The following is a 22,190-nucleotide window of genomic DNA, read 5'->3' on the forward strand; positions in this document are numbered from 1 at the left end:
AAATATTTTTGACAATTCAAGCAAATAAGAAACTGTAAAATGAAATCACAAGATCATGATATCAAGTCCTAGCAACATATATGTAACATGATCAGAGATCAAATAACAAAGAAACAAATAAAACAAAAATATCGACAGTAAAGTCAGGCTTGGAAACATCTTTATATCTAGAACCAAAGAATAGAAAATATTTATCTTTTAACCATTAATATGGCATGGTCAACAATGGATGAGAAGTATATTACCTACAAGACTGAACAATAATTCTGACAAGCTAATTGATCTCAGGGCTTTTCCATGCGCCAAGCTGTGCAAGTTGACCAAACCATCCAATGCTAGAAGGTAGGCAAAGGTTTCTGTTGGCCTTCCTTTACCATTTATGACATCAGTTACCAAAATTTGATGGAAAATAGATAGATGAATAGTGTAAATATTTTGTTTTACAAATGAATCCTCACTTGTTTTTCTTTTGGTAAGAATGATAATGCTATTCATTCACTATACTGACAGTAGTTAGATATAGAAGTGACAGTGGCCCTTTCATTCAGCAATATATGTGGATCGATGAGATCTTTGAACTGAAGCATAAGGACCAGTGCATAGAGAAATTGTTTGTCTTCCACTCAGGTGGGTAGAAATGGAGCCTTCTGACTTTGGAGTATGTTATATCTCACACCTTTCTAAGAAACAAGAGGTGCAGTGAAGTCTGAGTTTCCTTTCAGCTGCCATTTGAAAACTGGAGTATCTGAATCCAACATGCCGGTTCACAAAAAATTGCTTTAGTTCTTCCTTGCTGTAAATGATATTGATAGTTTATTACTTAGTTCTCTATCACCACCCTAATTCCATTTACCACCACGAACTGGGATTCTGTTTTGATTTGTGGTCTTGCTCTTCTTCAGAAGCACCGAGAAGTGGTCAGTATTTCTGGAATACGAATGTGTCTCCCCCTTCAACCACAGTAGAGCTGCAGCAGCTGCATCCTTTTCTGCAAGTTTCTTACTGCTGCAAGGCTGCCCAGCAAAGTCCAGCCCGTTAAAGAAAACAGTAGAACGGAACTGGTTGTTTTTCAGTTGTTTTGTCTTATAAGCGGGTGATTCATGCCCTGCCCTGGCAAGTAAAGTTTGAAGCTCATTCTTAGAATTGTCACCCCCATCTCCAGCAACATTTTTGGCCTTTTCTGCCTTCTTTGAGGGTGCTGGCAGCTGTCGACCAAATACAAATCTACCCTCACATTGGTCCTCTGAAACCAGCAATCTTATTGCCATCAGAAGCTCATTGTGGGACTGTATATCCAACTTGGGATCTAGAAGCTGCCAGCAGCGAAAAAACATCAAACACCCAATATTAGGACAGGGTGGATAGAAAACTCTAGAGCTTAAATGTGTCTAATCATCAAATAATTTGAACACTTGCACAAAAAAATAATACTTACTTTATTCTGAATCAGTTCCTCAAGCTCACGTTTTAAGCTTAAATACATATCTCCTAATGTGGGTTTCATAAAAAATTCCAAGTATCCTCCCAACATTTTTAGGTGCCCATCCTATCAAAATAAATAAATAGTTTCAGCAAAAGGAAGCATAAAAATGGATGTAAAAAGAGAAGAGGAGGAGAAGCAAACAAGAAAACCATTAAAAAACTTACTAGTCCACCCTTCTCAATGTTTCCTCCAAATAAAAGCAGCACGGAATCAGAAACACCAGTTGAATCACGGAGAAAAACTGAATTCACTTTCACTTTTTCATTGAAAACTAACCAAGGGTATGGAATTTTGGGCACCCCAGCATTCACAGAATTCTGTTGTGAAATACATTCAGGAAAACAAATGAATGATTATAAATTTGAATGTGGTGGTATCCTCAATTAAAAACAGGGTAGATAAAACAGTGCCTTCAAGGAAGACCATGGTATCTACAGATGTGAAACTTACCGAGTACAGAAGCACCTGGCCATCCTCCATTGTTTTCAGTGTTATCGACTTCTCTTTGTTCTACATAACAAAATCATATGATGCAGACATTATACCATCTCAACAAGAAAAGGTTCACTAATTACTAGCACTGAAAGCCTGTGATTATGTTCCAATTAATAGAAAGGCCCTAGCACTTCATCACTGTTTCTCTTCTATTCCTTGACCTACCCATGCCCTACTTCTCCATTTCATTTCTTGAACAAAGCCTAAAGCACCATTCATTCTATTTGGCTCATTGGAATTTCAGGTTATAGGACAAACAGAAGCTGGAAGCATGAACTAGGCGAGGAATAGAAACTGTTTCTTGAATCTAAAAAACTGCAAAATCAAAGAGAATAAAGAGCAATACACAGCAAATTTGCAGTATGACTCACCACAACAGAGCATAATCCAGGGAACAGGCCAGCACAGATGACTGCTCGCATAAGATGCTCATCAATGCTCCTTGAATTGCAATTTTCTATCTGCTTATCAACCAGTCCAGTATCCTTGAGCAAATAAAAGAATTGTTTCCTTAAGGAATCAATGGCTTTTAGAGTTTGTGCAGAAAGAAAATTCTTCCAACAGTACTCATGACCATATTGTTGTCTTTCTGCATCTTTCCAACCATTATAGGCCCGGACAAGTGCAAGATGGTCACTGCAATCACGACCAGCGAATTGTGCTTTTGCAGACTCTGCAAGCTGCAAGGAAAAAATTGCAAGTCATTCCTAGACTCCTTGTATTTGACGACATGAAACTTGGTCTTAAAACATCATCATAGATTTCAACAAAACACCTCCCACAGACAAGACAACCCCTCAAGAGATGAACAATTGAAATTTGCACAAAGAACAGAAAAGGGATAAAGACGTGGTTTCTTGTGTACATTTCTTGGTCAAACAAATCTTTTTCTGCATCTCTGAACTGCTAATTTTAAATATTACAAACTGAAAATCTCTTAAGAAAGAATGTTGAGATAAAAACTCATTTTCCTTTCATCAAGTAGATTTATTTGACAGGACAGTAACAAACAACAAGAACAGAAACATGAAGAAAGGAGAGCTAAGACCTTGAACTCAAGGAATCCAAATCTTCTGAGGAAGGAAAAAAACTAGAAAAAGAAATATGCATAGGTAACCAATGGAACAAGGTTCTCAGAAACATTCACTTGACATCAAAGGCAGTTCTCTCCTTGCCTCTAAAAAGCCTTATATTACTTCTCAATCATATACACCATGGTAAACAAAGCATAAGTTTCCAAGTTAGAGCACCCATACCCTCCTATCATTCTTACCTATATTTATACATTTATGCCCAAAAAAAATCAGATCAAGATATGATGATAGTTCTAGCAAACTAAATCCATGGAGAAAAGAATATCATCAAATACACTAAAAATTAATCGAAACATCAGGCGAAACTATAGATATGCTGGAGACTTACATCCTTCTTGTCAAATGGTATTAAGAATGGATCTCTAACACTGAGACCAGCAACGACAGTCATTATTGGATCTAGGCAGTTGAAAATGGTCCCCAATATGAGCATTTTCCCGAGCTTAGGCTCAACTGGAAGCACTGACAAATGACGTCCTGAAAAGCACCAATCCTGATTTAGCATCAATTATTTGAAGAATTAACCATCACTATCTTAAAAAAAACTCAGAAAATTGGATATGAGATCCAAAATGAACTTTTGGAAGAAAAACAAATGCTGCACCTAGCACTGTCAGATTTTCATGCTCATCTAAAGCCCCAATCAACTTCAAATACTCAACAGCATTTTGAACCTACAACACAAAACAGATGTAGAAAACTTAAATGTAAACAAAAAAAAGAGAGAGAGAAAGAAAGAGAGCAAATGTTGGAGCTGTGTTAAAACTCGAAAATTAAAGTGGCAAGCCAGAAGACTGGCACGAGCAAGATCCACCAATATGCAGATTTTGATAACAGGCTCAGTTAGGAATTACCGAGAGAGGCTCTGGTGGCTGCAGGGCCCTTGATAGGAACTCTGATATACTTCCAAGTTGGAGACTTTTGATTTGCAAACTCAAAGACTGTAAAGGTGTCCTCAAAAGTTCTGGTAATTGATAGTCAGCAAATGCATCATAAACACATCTGGGATAAAGATGATAACACTCGCCAGGTTGAACACGACCAGCTCTTCCCTTTCTCTGAAAAGCAAACACCGAACACCATTATAACCAAACCAGAAAACTAACTCTCAATGCAAAAGCAATTGTCCAGAGAAACTATGCCCTTAAAAAAAGCCATAAATCACTTTAATTACAGAAAAATTCTCTGTACAACAACAAGCATGTGGAAAATTGATAGGATTTTTCATGCCAAAGCTAAGTCAAAAAGATTTAGGCAGATTGAAACATTATAGTTAATAAAAATAACAATTTTGGCAAGCTGCACATAAATTAATCAAAAATATTCTGGACGTATGTTTGGATTTGGATAAAAGATCTGCTATCCAGTCTACCTCCCTTTTTTCCTGCACCATACCATGTTTATGCCAAAGAACCAAAAGGGAAGACCATTTCACTATTAACCACTATTTTATCAACTGTACTTGGAACTTCCACTTGCAATGATTTAGCATGCAGAAACGAGAATGTTTGGGAGAGTTTCTTAATCATATAGAGAGTGTAAATAATGCAGTTTAAAATCTAAAAACTTACTCAATAATATGCTGCTTTTAGGGCTATAAAAAAAGCCTCAAGAAGGGAATGTTTTTCTGCTTATTAATAATTTATGTGGACAGTACACATTATAAACAAGACCAAACATCTTATAAAGTAATGTTCTGGCCACTTTCCTATGGACATCAACCTAACTCTTGTAAAGTTGATGTTTAAGAGAATGGGCCTTACTTGCCGGGCAGCAGCCTTTGAGATCCAGGATGGAAGCAAACAAGGAGTGTTATTTAAAGCATCATACGATGTCTCCTTTGCCTTTCCACAGTCAACCACAAATACCACATCATTGATAGTAATACTAGTCTCAGCCATATTCGTAGCTAAGACAATTTTCCTCACTCCATCTTCAGGTTTATCAAATATTAACCTCTGGATGAAAACAAAAGGGATCAGGAATCAGGAAAATGCCAATCACTGGAATAAACAATACAAATTCACTGCATATTTCCAAACAATAACGAAAATGTGGGAAACCAGAAAAAATGGCAAAAAGGAAAAGCAGAAATTAGGGGTTTAATTTATGTGCTATTTCAATATCATATGAAAGACAATGAAATCACCTGCTCAGAGCTGGCCATGGAACCATGGCAGGCCAGTAACAATACTCTGCAAGGATCACCCAAGATAGGATGAGCTTGTAGCTGATCTTTTAAAGAGTTAATGTCATCCCAACCAGTCATAAAAACCAACACAGCACCAGGTCTCTCTTTCTTAACTATGTGACAAAGAACATGCTCAATGAGGTTAAAACCAATTGAGTCAGGATTCCAACAAGATAAAGACTCCCGAGTGCGTGAACTACACCCCTTAAAGTCAGCAACTTCAAGGGCATCCTGTCAAAAAGTTTTAAGGCAGAGATAGCTTGGTGAAAAAACAAACTCATGCATGTTACATGAATCAGACAATTTCATGAATTTATATACCTCAACAGAAGAAGCAATCTGGCTCTTCCTCTTTTTGAAAGCTTGAGCTTGTTTTTGCATTTTCCACGTCTTTTCTTGACCATAATCGTCGATTTGATTGTAAGGAGTCAGCCGATACCCGGTTATTTCAAGAATATTCTCTAAAAAATGTGCACGGACAGGATATGTAAAACCCTGGAAAATTGGGCAAAAAACCATTACCGTCCAAAAAGAGAAAGACGTATTGAATCTACCAAGCGATCAAATCATGTTCTTTCTACTTTGGATTAATAAAATATGTTATCAGAAATCACAATTGTAACATAAAAAAAGAAGTGCATGCATGACCAAAGAGAAAAGAACAAAAATAATGCACACCGAGAAGTTATGTTGCAGGTAAATTAACAAGAGAAGCACAATCTTTTACATCTAGGAGGTGTTTGGTTTGGGGGTGAAGAGGAGGAAAAATCTTAATACCTTCTCTTAAGAGATTGGATACATAAGAAAGTAACCATTGTTAAGTATTTTTCATGAAGAACAAAATAAAAAACATGAAATGTTTACTCATTCTTTAGCTCGTTGCACACACCACTTCTTTGTTTTTCTACTGTATCTAACTCAACATAAGTCTAAAACTACATGTGCATGCATCAACCAATTTTTAAAGATTAGTACTATGTCCAAGCCAAACCATATTGTTAGCTATGTTCTTATGATGTCGAACAATTATCCCAAGAGTTTATAGACTAGATTGAAATATGAAGTTATTGCATTTCCTGTTTTAATTATTTTCCTAGTTAATTTTGGATTTTTATTATTTGTTTTCTACTTAGCTTAGGGCTTTAAATCTTTAAATTTAATTAGTATTTTACTATTTAGTAATCCTAATAGTAGATGGATTCTATTAATTAGATACATTTTAATTAGAAATCCTTTCCTATAAAGGATTTATTTTAGTACTAATATAAATAAGGATATCTAGTTTATTTTATGAAGATCAAGACTATTATTCAGATTCAATAAAATACCAAAGAATTTTCTCTACATTTCTCTACAATTTGGTCAATAACCTTAGAGCTTGAGAACCCTAGTTTTATCTTCGCTATACTGAAGTAGAACAATTATCTCAGGAGTTTATGAACCAGATTGACAAGACCAAGCCTGAAAAAAAAGTCCACAAAGAAACCCACAATCATTTGATATAAAGTATGAAGTTAATGTTTTCCTGTTTTAATAATTTTCCTGGTTAATTTTGGATTTTAATTATTTGTTTTCTACTTAGCTAAGGACTTTTAATTTAACTAGTAATGGAGTATGCAGAGAGGTATACAAATGGATTGCACCAAAAACAAGGGTGGCAAAACAACAAAGAGCAAATGAACACTGGCAAAACCAAAAAAAGGAGTGAAAGAAACTCTAGAGAAAGCATTCTGCCACCTAAGCATCAAGAAATTCCAAAAAACTGAACAGGCAACCAAATTAGTAAGTAGTAACTTGAAATAAGCTAAGAGGTTAACCCGTACAGTTAAATTAAGCAGCAAAATTAACAAGATCTTTGCCTGCTGGTTTCAAAGGATAAGGGATTGGTTTCCTACACTTTATCAGGACAGAAATTAGCAATGTAAGACTTACAGGAATATGAATTGCAGGAGCATCGCCAAAGTAGGAAGAGAAAAGCTCCGCATTTAAGGTTGCACTCATCAAAATCAATCTCAACTCCGGTCGACGAGGAAGCAGATCTCTCAGTACAATAAGAAGGAAATCTGACAAATAAGAGAACCATGGTAAATATCAAGTGATATAACAACAAATATCTTAAATGAATTCGAAGTTACCTTCATTCATTCCGCGTTCATGAATCTCATCAACGATGACATGAGTTACACCTTTTAAATTTCTGTCCAGAAGTAATCTCCTCAACAATATGCCAGTCGTACAGAATAGAAGTCGAGTGTCCCTTCCTCTCATACCCTCGAGCCGAACTTTATAACCAACCTTTTAAAACGAGAGCAAATTAGCATAGATCAAAATAATTTACAAACTCCTGATTTTTAATAAAAGATTCATCATATCAGAGGCATGGACTAACTGATTCTCCCAGTTTCTCCCCTCGTTCTGCAGCAACTCTTTCAGAAACAGCCATAGCCGATATTCTTCTAGGCTGTGTACATATAATACTACATGCAGCTCCGCGAGCAGCTTCAATCTCAGATTCTAGTATGTATTGAGGAAGTTGTGTGGTTTTACCACAACCAGTTTCACCAGAGACAACAATAACCTGCAAACATGCATCAGTTTGTTGTAAATATAAATGGTCATTTGTAAGATACGAGCCATAATGCTAGTTGCAACCATAATCATTTGTTCATGCACACATCCATCACTTGGATGACTTGAGTGGCCCATATTATATTAGATTCAAGAGATGGATTTAGCACAATTTAATTCTCAAAGCAGGATTCCTCTTAGACAACTCGGTCACATAACAATTTTGTTTTAACTCTTCAAATTTTATTGCCTAAGCAGCTTGCTCTTTTCTATATACAATTCTTGTCTCTTACATTTAAGAATGCACCTACTTGAATTGAGGACACCTTGCTTACAATTGACCAATATAGTTTCCAAACAGGAATTTATTTTCAACCATTATTGGACCTTCTCGTGCATCACTACCCATAAAGCCATAAGAACACACAGTGTAGCCTCCATATGCATTAATTGATACACTGTCACTGTTTAAACCATTTGAGGTGTTGTATTAAAAACAAAATTTGGTCATGCTCCAAACCATCTGCATTAGGTATCAATATACCATATAATCCTACTTGCTCAACAACCAAAGTGGAGAGAAATGCATTCCTTGACATGGCATATAAAATTGTCCAAGAATCCCAAGAGAACAAATTTTATTGAAAAAATAAACAAGTTCCATCTTGGTCAAGACTTAGCATTGAATTATGAATGAATGCTGAAATTGAAGAAAAAACGACTGTCCTAGCAGGAGTTACAACCTCATAAAGGCAAGGACTGCAATCGGAAGACAATTACAAGGAAGAACATATCACAATCACCTGATTTTCAGATATGGCTTTTAACAGCACATCCTTTTCTTTATATGCAGGAAGGCTTCTACGAAATTCAATCATCTTTTGGCCCTCAGGAGATTCCTACACAAGAACTAGCACCCATCAAAACCATATCTTGTAATGTTACATTAATGTATAGCAGAAAATGAGAGGTAAAATCTGCGCTTAATACAAATTAAATTGACTCCTTATAGAACCAAAACTTTATGATAACATATTTGACAGCAGAAACTTAAAAGTTCCAGCAGGAACAAATATAAAATTAAGGATATTTAAGATGCATATCCACTACACAACCTTGACAGAAAATAAATTTACAAGAGTTTTAAAATGTTCATGTACTTCCTGAAACATAATGCCAACGTTCTCAAAAAGTGGAAGAGCCACCACCAAAGTTTACCTGAAATATAACAAGTGCTTCATCACAAAATCCTAGAACATTGAAAAACAGTACTAAGGCACATGGTACTAAGATATCATAATATACACTAGTGCACCACTGTTTTACTTGTATGTAAAGAAAATCATGATAAGTTATAATGCAAAACAACTTGACAGACAAGAAGGGCAGTTGTTGCAAAAGATAACTCTGTGAAACTGATCAGGGTAAATTTACCTGCCACTTTTCTTGTTGATTACGAAGCTGCAAACTCTTCCGACTAAGAATTCTCTCCATGGCAACACTATTTTGTACTGACAGTTCTGGCCGCTCATAGATTCTTTCATCGGTGTCCATACTCCTACCACCGTTTGATCTTGACAAGGAATTGGGAGGAAATAATCCTCTGCTCGTGGGCTTTTTGGAAATGTAAGCTTTGAAATGAGCATCTACTTCTCTTTGTAACCCAAAAGGTAAGATCACCTATAAGTTTTTCAAGAGCATTGCAAAAGTGAATTATATGAATGAAGAAACTTAGCCCCCCAAGAATTATGCACATACTTCAATTAGTGATAAGAACAATAAGTTCCCACCTGGATCTAATGAGCTGAGAAGTATTTGAGAGCAAGTTTCTAACAGAATGATCAAAGCATATCAATTCATTACTCTGTTATATTGTAAAACTATAATACACTGAACAGTGAGGGACATGGACTAAGAAAAGAAAATACCTCTCTCTGTGGACGCTTATCATCCAGATCATGTCTGTAATTTGGCAAGGGGACTTTACTAAACACAACAATTCTTGAATATTGACGGCTGCAAAAAATAAATTATATTCAAACTATGCACGCAATGGTTATAGTGAAGAAACAGCAAAACAAATGCTTTTACACTTTAAGAAAAGATTAAAAATACCTGTGTAAACCCATTCGGGTTGCCATAGCTGATAGATGCCCAAAATCACGTCTGTCCTTTTTCTCCCTGGATACAACTTCTTGCTGATCTTTACTTTGAAGAAGCATGGTTAACTTCCATTTCCAATCATCAACGTTGTCAAGGGTCGAGCCAGTCTAAGAAACATGAATCAACAACAAATACGAATTAAAGTTGTATGAGTGAGAAAATTGTTCATTATGTGCTTAAAAAGCCAAGAAATTCCATTTCTTAAAAAAGACTACATTTTTCCTCAATGCAACCAAAGAAAAAAAACAAACATGTTACATGCTTGAACTTCACTTTAATTATAAACCCTACAGATAAATCACCAAAATAGGCATAGTTTTTTCTTCAAAGGGACAAAAAGGGCAGCTGAAGCAAATGATATATCCAGTCAGCATTGAAAGGGGGGGAAACACACTTTTAAGAGCTAAATTGTGAAAAATCAAACAAAATCGAACTAAAAACCAACCATTTCCTTCTGGGAGGAGCCTAATTCATAATCGGATTCATCACTAGAAACATCCCGGTAAGCAAACCTGCCATAATTAAAGCTCTGCATAGACCTGGTATATGGCAAAGCAAGTTTCTTGGAATGAAAACCTGCAACACCAAAACACTTGAACGAAAAAATCCCATGATGCCTGAATCGAAGAGGGCGGGGCAATGGCTGGTTAGTAAAAGATAGGGTTTGGTGGTTTCTAACGGAAACAAAAGATGATGAAGAAAATAAAGAGGGTTTAAGGGTGGTTTTAGCTTTGTAATGGAAATGGAGAGATTTTGCTGTTTTGGTGGAAGTGGGTCTTAGAGACATGATTGTGTTCATTCTGATACAGCAAGGCATGGTTTTCTCTTCTTTTTTTTATTTTTTTGGTTGCTTGCCTGGGGTTTTAGAAGGGTTTTTGTTACATTTGCTTGAATTAGGGTTTATGGTTCAGAAATACTACTTCTACTACTCTGACAACAACCTGGTTGTTGAAAATTTTAGTGCAGAAGAGAGAGAAAGTGAGAGGGTTGTTCTCTTTCTGGCTGGGTTAGTTGATTGTGGAGAATGAGGCCGTGCAGCAGCAGCCAGCAGCCGTGGAAAGTCCAGATCTTTTGTTTGTAAGTTTGAAGAATGGATAGCCCTTTTTTTTTTTCTTTTTTGGTTTATAAATTGTTTGGGCAATTTGGATGGTGGAGCTTTGGAGGAGTTTCGGCCTGCTCGGCTTTTTACCTGTAATTTTGTACGTGGATAGAATTTTAAGTTAATTTTAAAGATTAACTTAAATAATGTGTTGATAATATAAATATATTTTAAAATATTAAAAAATAATTATTCATAAACACAAACATGTTGTTTATATTGCATGTAAAATTTTATTTTAATTTTTAACATAGTATAAGAAAATATATCAGTTTTACATATGCATTTTATTGTATAATAATTTTTAATTAATAAGTACAAATAAGTTATTTACGTTTAATAAAATAAAATAGTATATAAATCATATAAAATAGTTTTTAATACTAATTAAATACTTAAATAAAAAGCTAATTTTTAGTTGAGTATGGAAGTATTTAACCAGAATATTTTTTTCAATTGACACTTTTTTATTGTTTTTTGTTTTAGAGGTTTTTTTCTTACCAAAAACAAATCATTTTTATTTTTATAAATACACCATGCAAATAAACTCTATATATATATCAAATAAAAAATAAAAAAATAATAATCTCTTTAAGACATTATAAAAATAAAAAATAATTAAAAACAAAAAGCAAACTAATATTTAAAAAAGGTGAACTAAAACATTTAAAAAAACAGAGAAAAAGTATTAATTTAAATTTAAATCAAAAAATTAGTGAACCCATATAAACTAGAAAAGAGATTTAATAGTTTTTAAAAGATGAAATAGAAAGTCAATCTTTCCTTTAAAAGTCAAAAACATATAGGTATGTTTAACCATGACTTTTCTTTTTAATTTATGCATTTTTATTCTTTATCTAAAATAATAAATTTTTATTTTTATAAAACATCACGCAAATATAATTTATTTATATCAAATATAAAAGAAAATATTTAAAAGATAAATTAGAATAATCTATTTGAGACATTATAAAATTATATAAAAAAATAATTACTATTAAAAGGATGAACAAAAAAATTAAAAGATCAAAGAGAGAGTGTTAATTAAAATTTAAACAAATAATTAATACAAATAAAAATATATAAAAAAAATAGGGAGCATTTTCATTAAAGTTCTAATCTAAAAAAGAAAAACTAAACTTCTTGAGTCCAATAAAGACATAACTACAAAAATTAGGTCCGCATTTAATCTTGTCCATTAAAAGGCTTTATCACATTTATAATGGAAATTTCTTTTTAAACTATAGGATATGCCCATAATGGATCTAGAAATATCATATCATAGGCTAAATGTTGATCATGTTCTTCCCCAATGACAGAAGAAAAAAACTATAAAGAGGTGAGAAGATAGAAGGCAATATTAAAGGAAGTGGACTAACTGCTGGAAGTATGATTCATTGGAGAAGTAATGTATCCTGAATAGTTAGTGAACATTATCATGATTATGAAGTCTAAATAGAAGTGGATGATGTATGCTGACTTCATATACCTCAACAAGACTTTTTCTAAAAACAATTTTGCCTTCCTAAAATCAATTGGCTAGTGGATTCTACTTGCTTTTAAGCTCTTTAGATGCTAATCTAGGATATAAGATCTTCGTACATCCAAATGATAAAGAAAAGACTTCTTTTATTATTGATAAGGGGACATATTACTATAACCCCATACATCTTAGATTGAAAAACATCAAAGCCACATATCAAATAATGATCAACAAGGTTTTTAAGGACTAGTTAGGAAGGAACATGGAGGTGTATGTGGATGACTAGTAAAAAGCACCACTTTTGAGCAACACCTTTAAAACTTATAGGAAATTTTCTCTATTCTTTACCAAAGTACACTTTCATCATCCAATAAAGGAATTCTTGTGGTTTCTAGTCAATAATAAAAGATAAAGCTTAATCTTAAAAAGACCAAATCCATCTTGGACATGACCATCTTAGTCGATCAAAGAAAGTCCAAAGACTAACTAAATAGGTATCCACCCTAAAAAGGTTCATTGCTTAACTCAGGGGAGCATTACCTCCTTTTCTTTAAGATGTTGAAGAATGTGTCTAATTTGTAGTGAAATCTCGAGTTCTAAAAGGCTATTGACAAATTATATCTTTTTTTAGAATTTTGTCTCAATAAAAAAAAAAGGAAGAACACTTCCTTTATTCAATGGTAGTGAATTAAGTTATAAGTTCTGTTTTTGGTCAGGATAGATCAAAAAGTTTAAAAAACATGTGTATTACACTAACAAAACCTTTCACGATGATGAGATTAAGTACTTGAAAATAAAAAAGGTGACTTTAGCACTGATAAATGTCTTATAGAAATTGAGACCTTGCTTTCAGGCACACTAGATTATTATATTAACTAATAAACCCCTTTAAAAAATCCTTTATAAGCCAAATGTGTTATAAAGATTAGTTAAATAAGTGATTAAGTTAGGAGAATATGATCTAAAGTATTGACCATGTCTGATCATAAAAAGCTTAAACTCTAATAGACTTTATAGTCGAATACACTTTTGGTGGCATACCTGACTAGGTTATATAAACCTGAACTCTAGAAGAAGCGCCCATGTGGAAGCTATACTTGGACATTTCTTTTAGCATATAGGGGAAAGAGCTAGGACAGTTCTAGCCCTATTTAATAAGAAAACTTTGGAAGGTACATTTAATGTCACAGTGTTGTGCATAATCCAATGTCCTACTTGATGGGTAAACCTTGGAAAGTGTATTTTGCCACAATGCTTTACATGATTCAACAATAATGAAAGGATCCACCCTAAGATACATAATGGTTGTATCCTTTTTTGTCCTTTTTCTTCATCTTAGATTACAAAATAATTTTCCAACATAAATTTCTACATTTTAAGATTACATAAAATTTATATAATTCAATAAGAAACCTCAAGTTAAAACACATATGAAAAGTAGAGAAAATACAGGATATAAAGACTTTATTTAATAATGTAACCATTCAACCATAAAAAATGCAATCTCATTGGTCTTTTAATGTCCATAATCATCAATCACGCATAAAAACACTTAAATCTGCAACATTAAATATATTGCATGCTTCAATTCTAATTAATGATTTCATGTGAAATTTTAAAATAATATTTCTAATATTTAGAAATATTAAATCAAACTCAATTTGATAATTTCATAAACTTTTTAAATTTTACTTAATATTGATTTGCTTGATAAACCTTTTTTAAGATTTAATAAGAAACTTAATCATATTAAAATTCTTATTAACATCCTAAACTATTTTAACATCAATTAAATAAAATATTTCAGCTTAAAAAATCTCTTTATTTTAGAAAAATCATTTTTCTAAAATATTTTAATGAAAAATTTTAATTAAATCCTAATCCAATATTTTAGAAATCAATTTTCTTTTTATTTCATGGTGGATTCCGACCACATTTGAAAAATCCAATTAATCTAACTAGAACAATAATCGAAGATCTTAAAAAAAAAAGTCATTAGAGAAAAATAATTTTGGGAAAAAAATAATTTTGCACATAAAATTAATTCATAATTAATACCAATAACAATCAAAACATGTAATGAACAACTTTAATTGTCTAACGATTGCTCTAATACCATTATTGAATTTCTCGAAACACATACACATAATGAAAACAATAATTTAAAATTTTCTTGGGAATCCCAATAATTATATTACATAATTTAGGTTTGTTTAGGGTTTGAGAAAAGATTACTTGAAGATTTGATCTTTTTTTAGGTTTGATTAATTTTTTCAAGGTTATCACAAACCACAAGTTATCCAAGTTTCCGGCCTCTAACGATAATTTACACAAACCATCAGTGAGAAATCTCCTAAAACTCTTTTTAGAAGGGGGGGAGAGAGAGAGAGAGAGATGCCTTGAGTACTAGCTCTTTCTTTTTTATGTTTAAAGTGTTTATATATACGTATGTTCTGTAACATCTATACCACTCTAACCCAAAATATAAAATATAATATTCTATTTATAAGAAAAACCTGACATCACTATAAATGATAAAATATCAATTTAACCCCTGAATAATATCACATATATTATTTTAGGATAATTTTAGAAATTTACTCAATCAAGTCCCTACATGATTTTTTTATGTGTAGAATTGTAATCCCCTATATTAATTAGATTCTAGCTCTTAATTTATAAAACTTATTAATAATGAAGTTACAATTGATTAATTTTCTCAATTTAATTTCCAACCAATGATTTTTAATATGTGTAATCCATTAAGTTTCTAATAAATTGACTCAAATATAAATCATAATACTAAATAAATTAAGATTAAATAAATTAAATTATTTAATTTATTATCAATTTAACAATTGATTGATCTATATTTGAAGATCAAGTGCATCATTTAGTAATGTGTCATGATCCCCTAAATATTAAAAAAGTCATAAGTGATTTGACTTAACCTTTAGTGAGTAGTTTCACAGTATAATTATTATTTATTCATTAAAAATGTTTTGATTTATACATTATAGTATGAAGTGTGTCTGCTCTGTTAAGTCATAATTGTTCTCAACACTATAATTATTAATTCTTTGAATTAGATTTGAAATTTTTTTCAAATCCTATTTTATTTTGCGCAAGGATTTCACAATCAATATTATTTGAGAACATGTAGAATATTTTTTCTAATTCATCTAAGATGATAAATCCTCTCTTGATCACTTGAATACATTTATATAGTTCATGTTATGCTCAATATCTTTTGGCTCTGTTGTTAGAGTTTTATTGGCTTTCAATTTCATCATTCAATTAAAGTTTATGTTGTTTTATTTTTTTCAATTTGACCTTATTCTTTTGATTTATTTTTTGTTATGTTAAAGTTATTTTTCATTTCAATTTAACCATCCAATTAAAATTTCTTGCTTGCCTTATAATGTATTTTTTTTATTTTGATTTTAACCCTCATTATTTTAATTATATATTTTTTAAGATCCTTTTGTGTAACTGATTTTTTTTTTTCATGTTTCATCCTTCGACATTTGATTTGTTAGGGATTGATCTTTATATTTTTTCTATTTGTGGTGCATCTGATCTAATGACCCGTGTCACGGGTTTGAAAAGTTAATGTCGTTTGTATTTTTTTCCCATTTTCTTTTACGATCTTATCATTCTACATTAATTTCTTTTTTAAAAGATTGGTTTTGTGATTATTTTCAATTTCTTTTCTATGAGTTTATTTCGGTCTCATGACCTAGGTCACAGGGTTCACGGACCTTTTTTAAATAAAAGTTTTTTTTAAATTGTTATTTTTGTATTTGGTTTTTAAAGATATTATTCTAATTTATCTAAAACTTTTTTGTTTTATACAGATGAAATTTATTTTCTAAAAAATATTTATTTTTAAATAATATTCATAATATGATCGGTCTTGTGCAATATTTGTTTTAGGTCGTGGTTTATTCAATCAGTTTTATTTGTGTTTCTATTTCTATGAGTTTATTTTGGTCTCATGACCTAGGTCATAGGGTTCACGAACCTTTTTTGAATATAAGTTTTTTTTAAAATTGTTGTTTTTGTATTTGGTTTTTGAAGATATTATTCTAATTTATCTAAAACTTTTTTGTTTTATACAGATGAAATTTATTTTCTAAAAAATATTTATTTTTAAATAATATTCATAATATGATCGGTCTTGTGCAATATTTGTTATAGGTCATGGTTTATTCGATCAGTTTCATTTGTGTTTATATTTCTATTATCTTTTATTGATTTAAATAAACAAGTTAAGTAAACACAACCGGATAAATGTTTTATTTTGGGTGATTAAATATCTTGATCTATATTCATGTATCAAATTTTCCAATTTCTCTTTTAATTATTGTTAATAATTCCCCCCCATTTATTTATATAGATGATTATTGATTTATTAAATTATATATTTGCATAGGCTTTTAGATTTATACTTTGATTTTTTTATGTAAAAAAACACATCAAAATAGTTTGCATACTTGAAACGCAAGTTAAATAGCTAATTTTAATTTATTTTTTGTAATTAAATTACTTAGATATAAATATTGTACTTACTTTATAGCAAAAAGAAAAGGAAAATTAATAGAAACTAGAGCTTATTGCCAAAACATTATGGCTACAAACACTGTTCATCCTCTTTTATTTAAATAATTGTGGATTGTATAGTCAAGTTTTTTAAAATTTTCAATTTGATTCTTGAACTTTTTTGTTTTGACATAATTGAGTCATTTTGAGCCCAAATTAACATCTGATTGCATAGTTTTTTGGAAGGAAGGATTGGATTGAAAATCAGAGGATCAAAGTGAAAATGGTGGGTAAAATAGGTGGTGGCTTTAAATTTCATACAAAAAAATTATTTTGATCTCCCATCTTTTTAGGTTTATAGGTGATTGGTCCTTTTAGTTGTTGAAAAATCAATTTTGATATCAAAGTTTATTTTTCTTATTTTTCAATCATTGTTTTTGTGAGAAGAGAGAGGGGACACTGAATTCCAATGTAAAGAGAGAAAATGACTATTGACGATGATTTCGGCCACAAAAAAAAAATTAAATTTGTGTCAACGAGTTTCATTTCATGAGGGTGGTTTTACCTAAGTGTTTTGTTTCTTTCTTCTTGCCCAAGGAGACAGGTTTGATCACGAGAATGTTTTTAGGTTTGAGTTGATTTTGGTTTTTTGAGGTCATTGATAGTTTTATCAAAGTGTTTGAGGATGTTTTCTAGATGTTTTAGGTCAAAAAATAGGTTGAAAATGAGTTTTAAGACAAAAAAAAATGAAGTCATATTTTTTCGGTGACCTCTTGTTGCTGAATTCTGCAAAAGCATACGACGCGTCATCCGCTGACTTTTTTTTTTGTAAAAAAAGGGATGAATGACATGTTGTATAAGAATATTTTAAGAAATAAAGACATGCCCAGGCTCACGGGTTGGGCTGAAAGCCTCATGCGCCTGAGCTCCTTTTGGGTGTTTTTTTTTGCTATTTTATATTTGAGTTAAAAAAATTGATAAAAAAATCATTGAACTCGATTGAATTCATGAGCTGAATCGCATGTTTAATGGGTTAATTCGCAGTATTCGAACTATTATTTGTTTTTTTTGTTTAATGCTTTTTATGCCCTTCATTTAAAAAAAATAAAATATAATTTCATTCTTTGTCATCATTGATGTGCTTTTACTATCTTGGTACCATATGCCTATCACCATTTTTTTTTTTTTACTTCTAAACAAAATGTTTGATATAAAAAAATTATCATGTATTTTATTGTCGTATAATTATATAAAAAATAATTTTTATGATAAAATTTTTATTAAATCTGATGACATACATGATTTGCGTTGTGAGTTTGCTTGGTTGACTTGAGTTCATTTAATTTTTTTAAAAATAAATATTATTTTTTATTAATTTTATCATTTAATATTGAGTTAATTTGGATTTGAGCTTTTTAATTTGTTTTTTTTTAAGAATATCTCCATGAATTTATAAGTAAACTCATGTTAATCCAAATAAATTTAATATTTTTCATCACAATATTAAATAAAAAAATCATTTAATTTATAATTAAAATTTATTTTTTTAAAAAAGATATATTTTCATTGAATATTTTGTTTCTGCACTTTAAATTTTTTTTACGTGCCAATATACTAGTTGAAGACTTGAAGTCTATTTCTCTATTTAAAAAACTCAGTCGCTTTGCCGTTTAGAAACCCCACTTTTTTCATCGTTACAGAACTCTCTCGATCTCACTCCCTCGCTCTCTAGGGTTTCTCTCTTTCTCGTTTACCCCTACCTCCTTTTTTAATTTACACTCTCTCGCCACTGAATTAGGGTTAGGGTTTAGAAAAACAATCAATGGCACTTGTAGCAAAATCCGCTCCTCGATCTTCCAAAACCGAGTCGTACGTCGACAACAAGCGGAAAGAAGACATCCGCCATGCCAACATCAAGTCCGCTTGCGCGGTGGCTGACGCCGTCAGAACCAGTCTTGGTCCTAAAGGAATGGACAAAATGATTTCAACTGCGAGCGGCGAAGTCATCATTACCAATGACGGCGCCACCATTCTTAACAAGATGGAGGTTCTCCAACCGGCTGCGAAGATGCTTGTTGAACTCTCTAAATCTCAAGACACCGCTGCTGGTGACGGCACCACCACCGTCGTTGTTATTGCCGGATCGTTGCTTAAGCAGTGCCTTTCACTCCTCTCCTCTGGTATCCACCCTACGGTAATCTCCGATTCATTACATAAAGCTTCAATTAAAGCTGTTGATGTTTTAACTGCAATGGCTGTGCCGTTAGAGTTAACGGACCGTGATTCGTTGGTGAAATCTGCTAGTACTTCATTAAATAGTAAAGTTGTTAGTCAGTATTCGTCGTTGCTAGCTCCATTAGCTGTTGATGCTGTTTTGACTGTTGTGGATCCTGAGAAGCCAGATTTAGTTGATCTTAGGGATATTAAGATAGTGAAAAAGCTGGGTGGAACCGTGGATGATACTGAGATGGTTAGGGGTTTCGTTTTTGATAAGAAAGTGAGTCATGCTGCAGGTGGGCTGACGCGTGTTGAGAATGCCAAGATTGCGGTTATTCAGTTTCAGATTTCCCCGCCGAAGACTGATATTGAGCAGAGTATAGTGGTATCTGATTATGCACAAATGGATAGGATTCTGAAGGAAGAGAGGAATTATATTTTGGGTATGATTAAGAAGATTAGGGCAACTGGGTGTAATGTGTTGCTGATTCAGAAGAGTATTTTGAGGGATGCGGTGACAGATTTGTCCTTGCATTATCTGGCGAAAGCGAAGATTTTGGTGATTAAGGATGTGGAGAGGGATGAGATTGAGTTCATTACTAAGACTTTGAATTGTTTGCCCATTGCAAATATTGAGCATTTCAAAGAGGAAAAGTTGGGGTATGCGGATCTTGTTGAGGAGGTTTCACTTGGAGATGGGAAGATTGTCAAGATTACTGGGATTAAGGATATGGGAAGGACTACCTGTGTGCTTGTACGTGGGTCCAATCAGTTAGTTCTCGATGAGGCAGAGCGGAGCTTGCATGATGCCTTATGTGTCATTAGATGTTTGGTGAATAAACAGTTTTTGATTGCAGGAGGTGGGGCACCAGAGATTGAATTGTCAAGACAGCTTGGAGCATGGGCCAAGGTGCTGCATGGGATGGAAGGATACTGTGTGAAGTCATTTGCTGAGGCACTTGAGGTTATACCATATACTTTGGCAGAGAATGCAGGGTTGAATCCTATTACTATTGTGACTGAACTGAGGAATAGGCATGCTCAAGGAGAGATCAATGCAGGAATCAATGTGAGGAAGGGGCAGATCACAAATATTTTGGAGGAGAATGTGGTTCAGCCTCTGCTTGTGAGCACAAGTTCCATCACACTGGCAGCAGAGTGTGTGCGGATGATTTTGAAGATTGATGACATTGTTACTGTCAGGTAGATTGAAATTGAAGATGAAATGTGTTAGGCTATCTGTCTGGTAGTATCTATGATGTATTGAATGTGTGGTTTGAACCTCTTATGAATGGGGCTGTTTTTCCTTTTGTTTTTTCTTTTCCTCTAGAACTATCTTCTGAATGGTTTATGGTTAAAGAATTTTGGTGGTATATGCCTTGTTACTTGATGTTTGATTTATTTTTGGATATTTTGTGCTATTTTGTTCGGAGATTTCTTTTACTCTTTCACAGCATTTAGCTTTCCTGTCTTTTGATCTATATAGATCATGGTATTCAATTTGCATATTACATCTGGTGTGTTGCTGAATAGACTGGGATTATTCTAGTGAAGCATCTTTTCAGTAAGTAAAACTGCCGAATCAATGTTTATTGAGTTTATATCAACATGTACATGTATTATGCTCCAATGAGAACCTGTCAACTTTCACAGATGCACTCTAGCATTTTCTCACTGGTTTTTCCATGATGTGATAATATATAATTCGAGCAAGATGATGACAATCTTTGCAGTAGTGTACGATTGTGTAAATTGCATGCAACTAAATTTAGTACCTAATGTTACTTGCAGCTCCAATTTCTAGCCTCAACTCTTTTTTCTTAATACCCACCATTGTTGTCTTGCTAAACACCGGCCGCATAGTTATGGTATTATGTTTTTTGTAATGCTTCATAGCATTTTTCTTTCATTTTAACCCCTCTTCTACACATCAAACATACTCTTTGTTACCCTGAAGTAATGCTCCAATTACTTGTGAATATTATTAGCCTTTCAAGTTCTTTGTTGATGTAGTTTACGAGTCTCCATGAGTCTCCATCATCACTATGCTCGACACAACCTTCTCTACATGCCAAACAACTCTCTCCTTGTCAGGGGACAGAATTACCAACGACCAAGACCACTTACCAAAAATCCTTCTACGACTGCCTAGTAAATAAATCCATAAATATACGTGGGCATCCATGATCGCTGCTCATAAATGTATACCCATTATGTTCACAATCCTAGTAAGCAGTATCCTACTATAATTTATCCAGTAAATTATGACACTGCTTTTGCTTTTAGCTTTTGGTCGTTAAAAATAATCCGACTACAAAGTTGTTGGTGTTCGTTTTTTATTTTGATGTTGGTCAACTGCAACTTTTTTGAAAAAATGCAAATGCCAGAGAGCCTGATGAAAGGTTCAGGTGGGGATTTCGGTATATAGGAGATTCTTGTATCTTGCCCGGATCAATCATGCTTCTATTACACTGATGTGTAAAATGGATTGTACTTGGAAGTATTATGTCGGTCTCAGGTCTTCAAGGAGTGTAGCGTGATGGCAAAGTGATGGCAAAGGGTTTGAAATCTGCACAGCAGGTCTCGAGTTCAAGTCAGGGCACGCACCTCTTGTAAGAGCCTGAGACAGTCGGGGTTTTACTCGCTACCTACAAAGTGCGCTTTTCGAGGGATGAGGTTTCCTCAAATCCAAAAAAAAAAAATTATGTCGGTCTCAGGAAAAGTTTAATTGCTATATAGGATGGCTTCATGTTTTCTGTAAATCAAGTTGGCTTGTTAAGGCTTCTTCTTTCCACGTGGACGATATAGTTTTGGTACATAAAATGGGTATGGAAAGGTGTTGATCACATATAGAT

At 32.9% G+C, this 22,190-nt stretch overlaps 2 protein-coding genes across 2 annotated transcripts; one reads left to right on the top strand and one right to left on the bottom strand.

Moving 5' to 3' along the window:
- Positions 1 to 131: 131 nt before the first annotated feature.
- Positions 132 to 11,104, bottom strand: LOC7453895 (DExH-box ATP-dependent RNA helicase DExH3). The gene is made up of 19 exons (XM_002321465.4): positions 10,440 to 11,104; positions 9,947 to 10,101; positions 9,760 to 9,847; positions 9,266 to 9,511; positions 8,635 to 8,730; positions 7,653 to 7,841; positions 7,399 to 7,558; positions 7,196 to 7,326; positions 5,585 to 5,758; positions 5,222 to 5,494; positions 4,836 to 5,030; positions 3,927 to 4,130; positions 3,677 to 3,746; positions 3,401 to 3,549; positions 2,350 to 2,658; positions 1,934 to 1,993; positions 1,648 to 1,800; positions 1,436 to 1,546; positions 132 to 1,313 (listed from the first exon to the last, which is right to left on the bottom strand). The coding sequence occupies exons 1-19, from the start codon at positions 10,809 to 10,811 to the stop codon at positions 840 to 842; spliced, it is 3,609 nt and encodes a 1,202-aa protein (XP_002321501.4). The 5' UTR covers positions 10,812 to 11,104; the 3' UTR covers positions 132 to 839.
- A 7,649-nt stretch (positions 11,105 to 18,753) lies between these two features.
- Positions 18,754 to 20,708, top strand: LOC7475660 (T-complex protein 1 subunit delta). The gene has a single exon (XM_002322040.4). It carries the CDS (start codon positions 18,941 to 18,943, stop codon positions 20,540 to 20,542), a length of 1,602 nt encoding a protein of 533 aa, XP_002322076.2. The 5' UTR covers positions 18,754 to 18,940; the 3' UTR covers positions 20,543 to 20,708.
- Positions 20,709 to 22,190: the final 1,482 nt, after the last annotated feature.

The sequence above is a fragment of the Populus trichocarpa genome, chromosome 15 (assembly GCF_000002775.5).
Source record: "Populus trichocarpa isolate Nisqually-1 chromosome 15, P.trichocarpa_v4.1, whole genome shotgun sequence".
NCBI classification, from domain to species: Eukaryota; Viridiplantae; Streptophyta; class Magnoliopsida; order Malpighiales; family Salicaceae; genus Populus; species Populus trichocarpa.

Coding starts and splice junctions, on each gene's coding strand:
- LOC7453895 (XM_002321465.4), bottom strand. CDS start 10,811: ATGCCTTGCTGTATCAGAATGAACACAATCATGTCTCTAAGACCCACT. Junction 5,495..5,584: donor AGATTGCTTCTTCTGTTGAG/GTATATAAATTC, acceptor ACTTTTTGACAG/GATGCCCTTGAAGTTGCTGA. Junction 1,314..1,435: donor AGGAACTGATTCAGAATAAA/GTAAGTATTATT, acceptor CGCTGCTGGCAG/CTTCTAGATCCCAAGTTGGA.
- LOC7475660 (XM_002322040.4), top strand. CDS start 18,941: ATGGCACTTGTAGCAAAATCCGCTCCTCGATCTTCCAAAACCGAGTCG.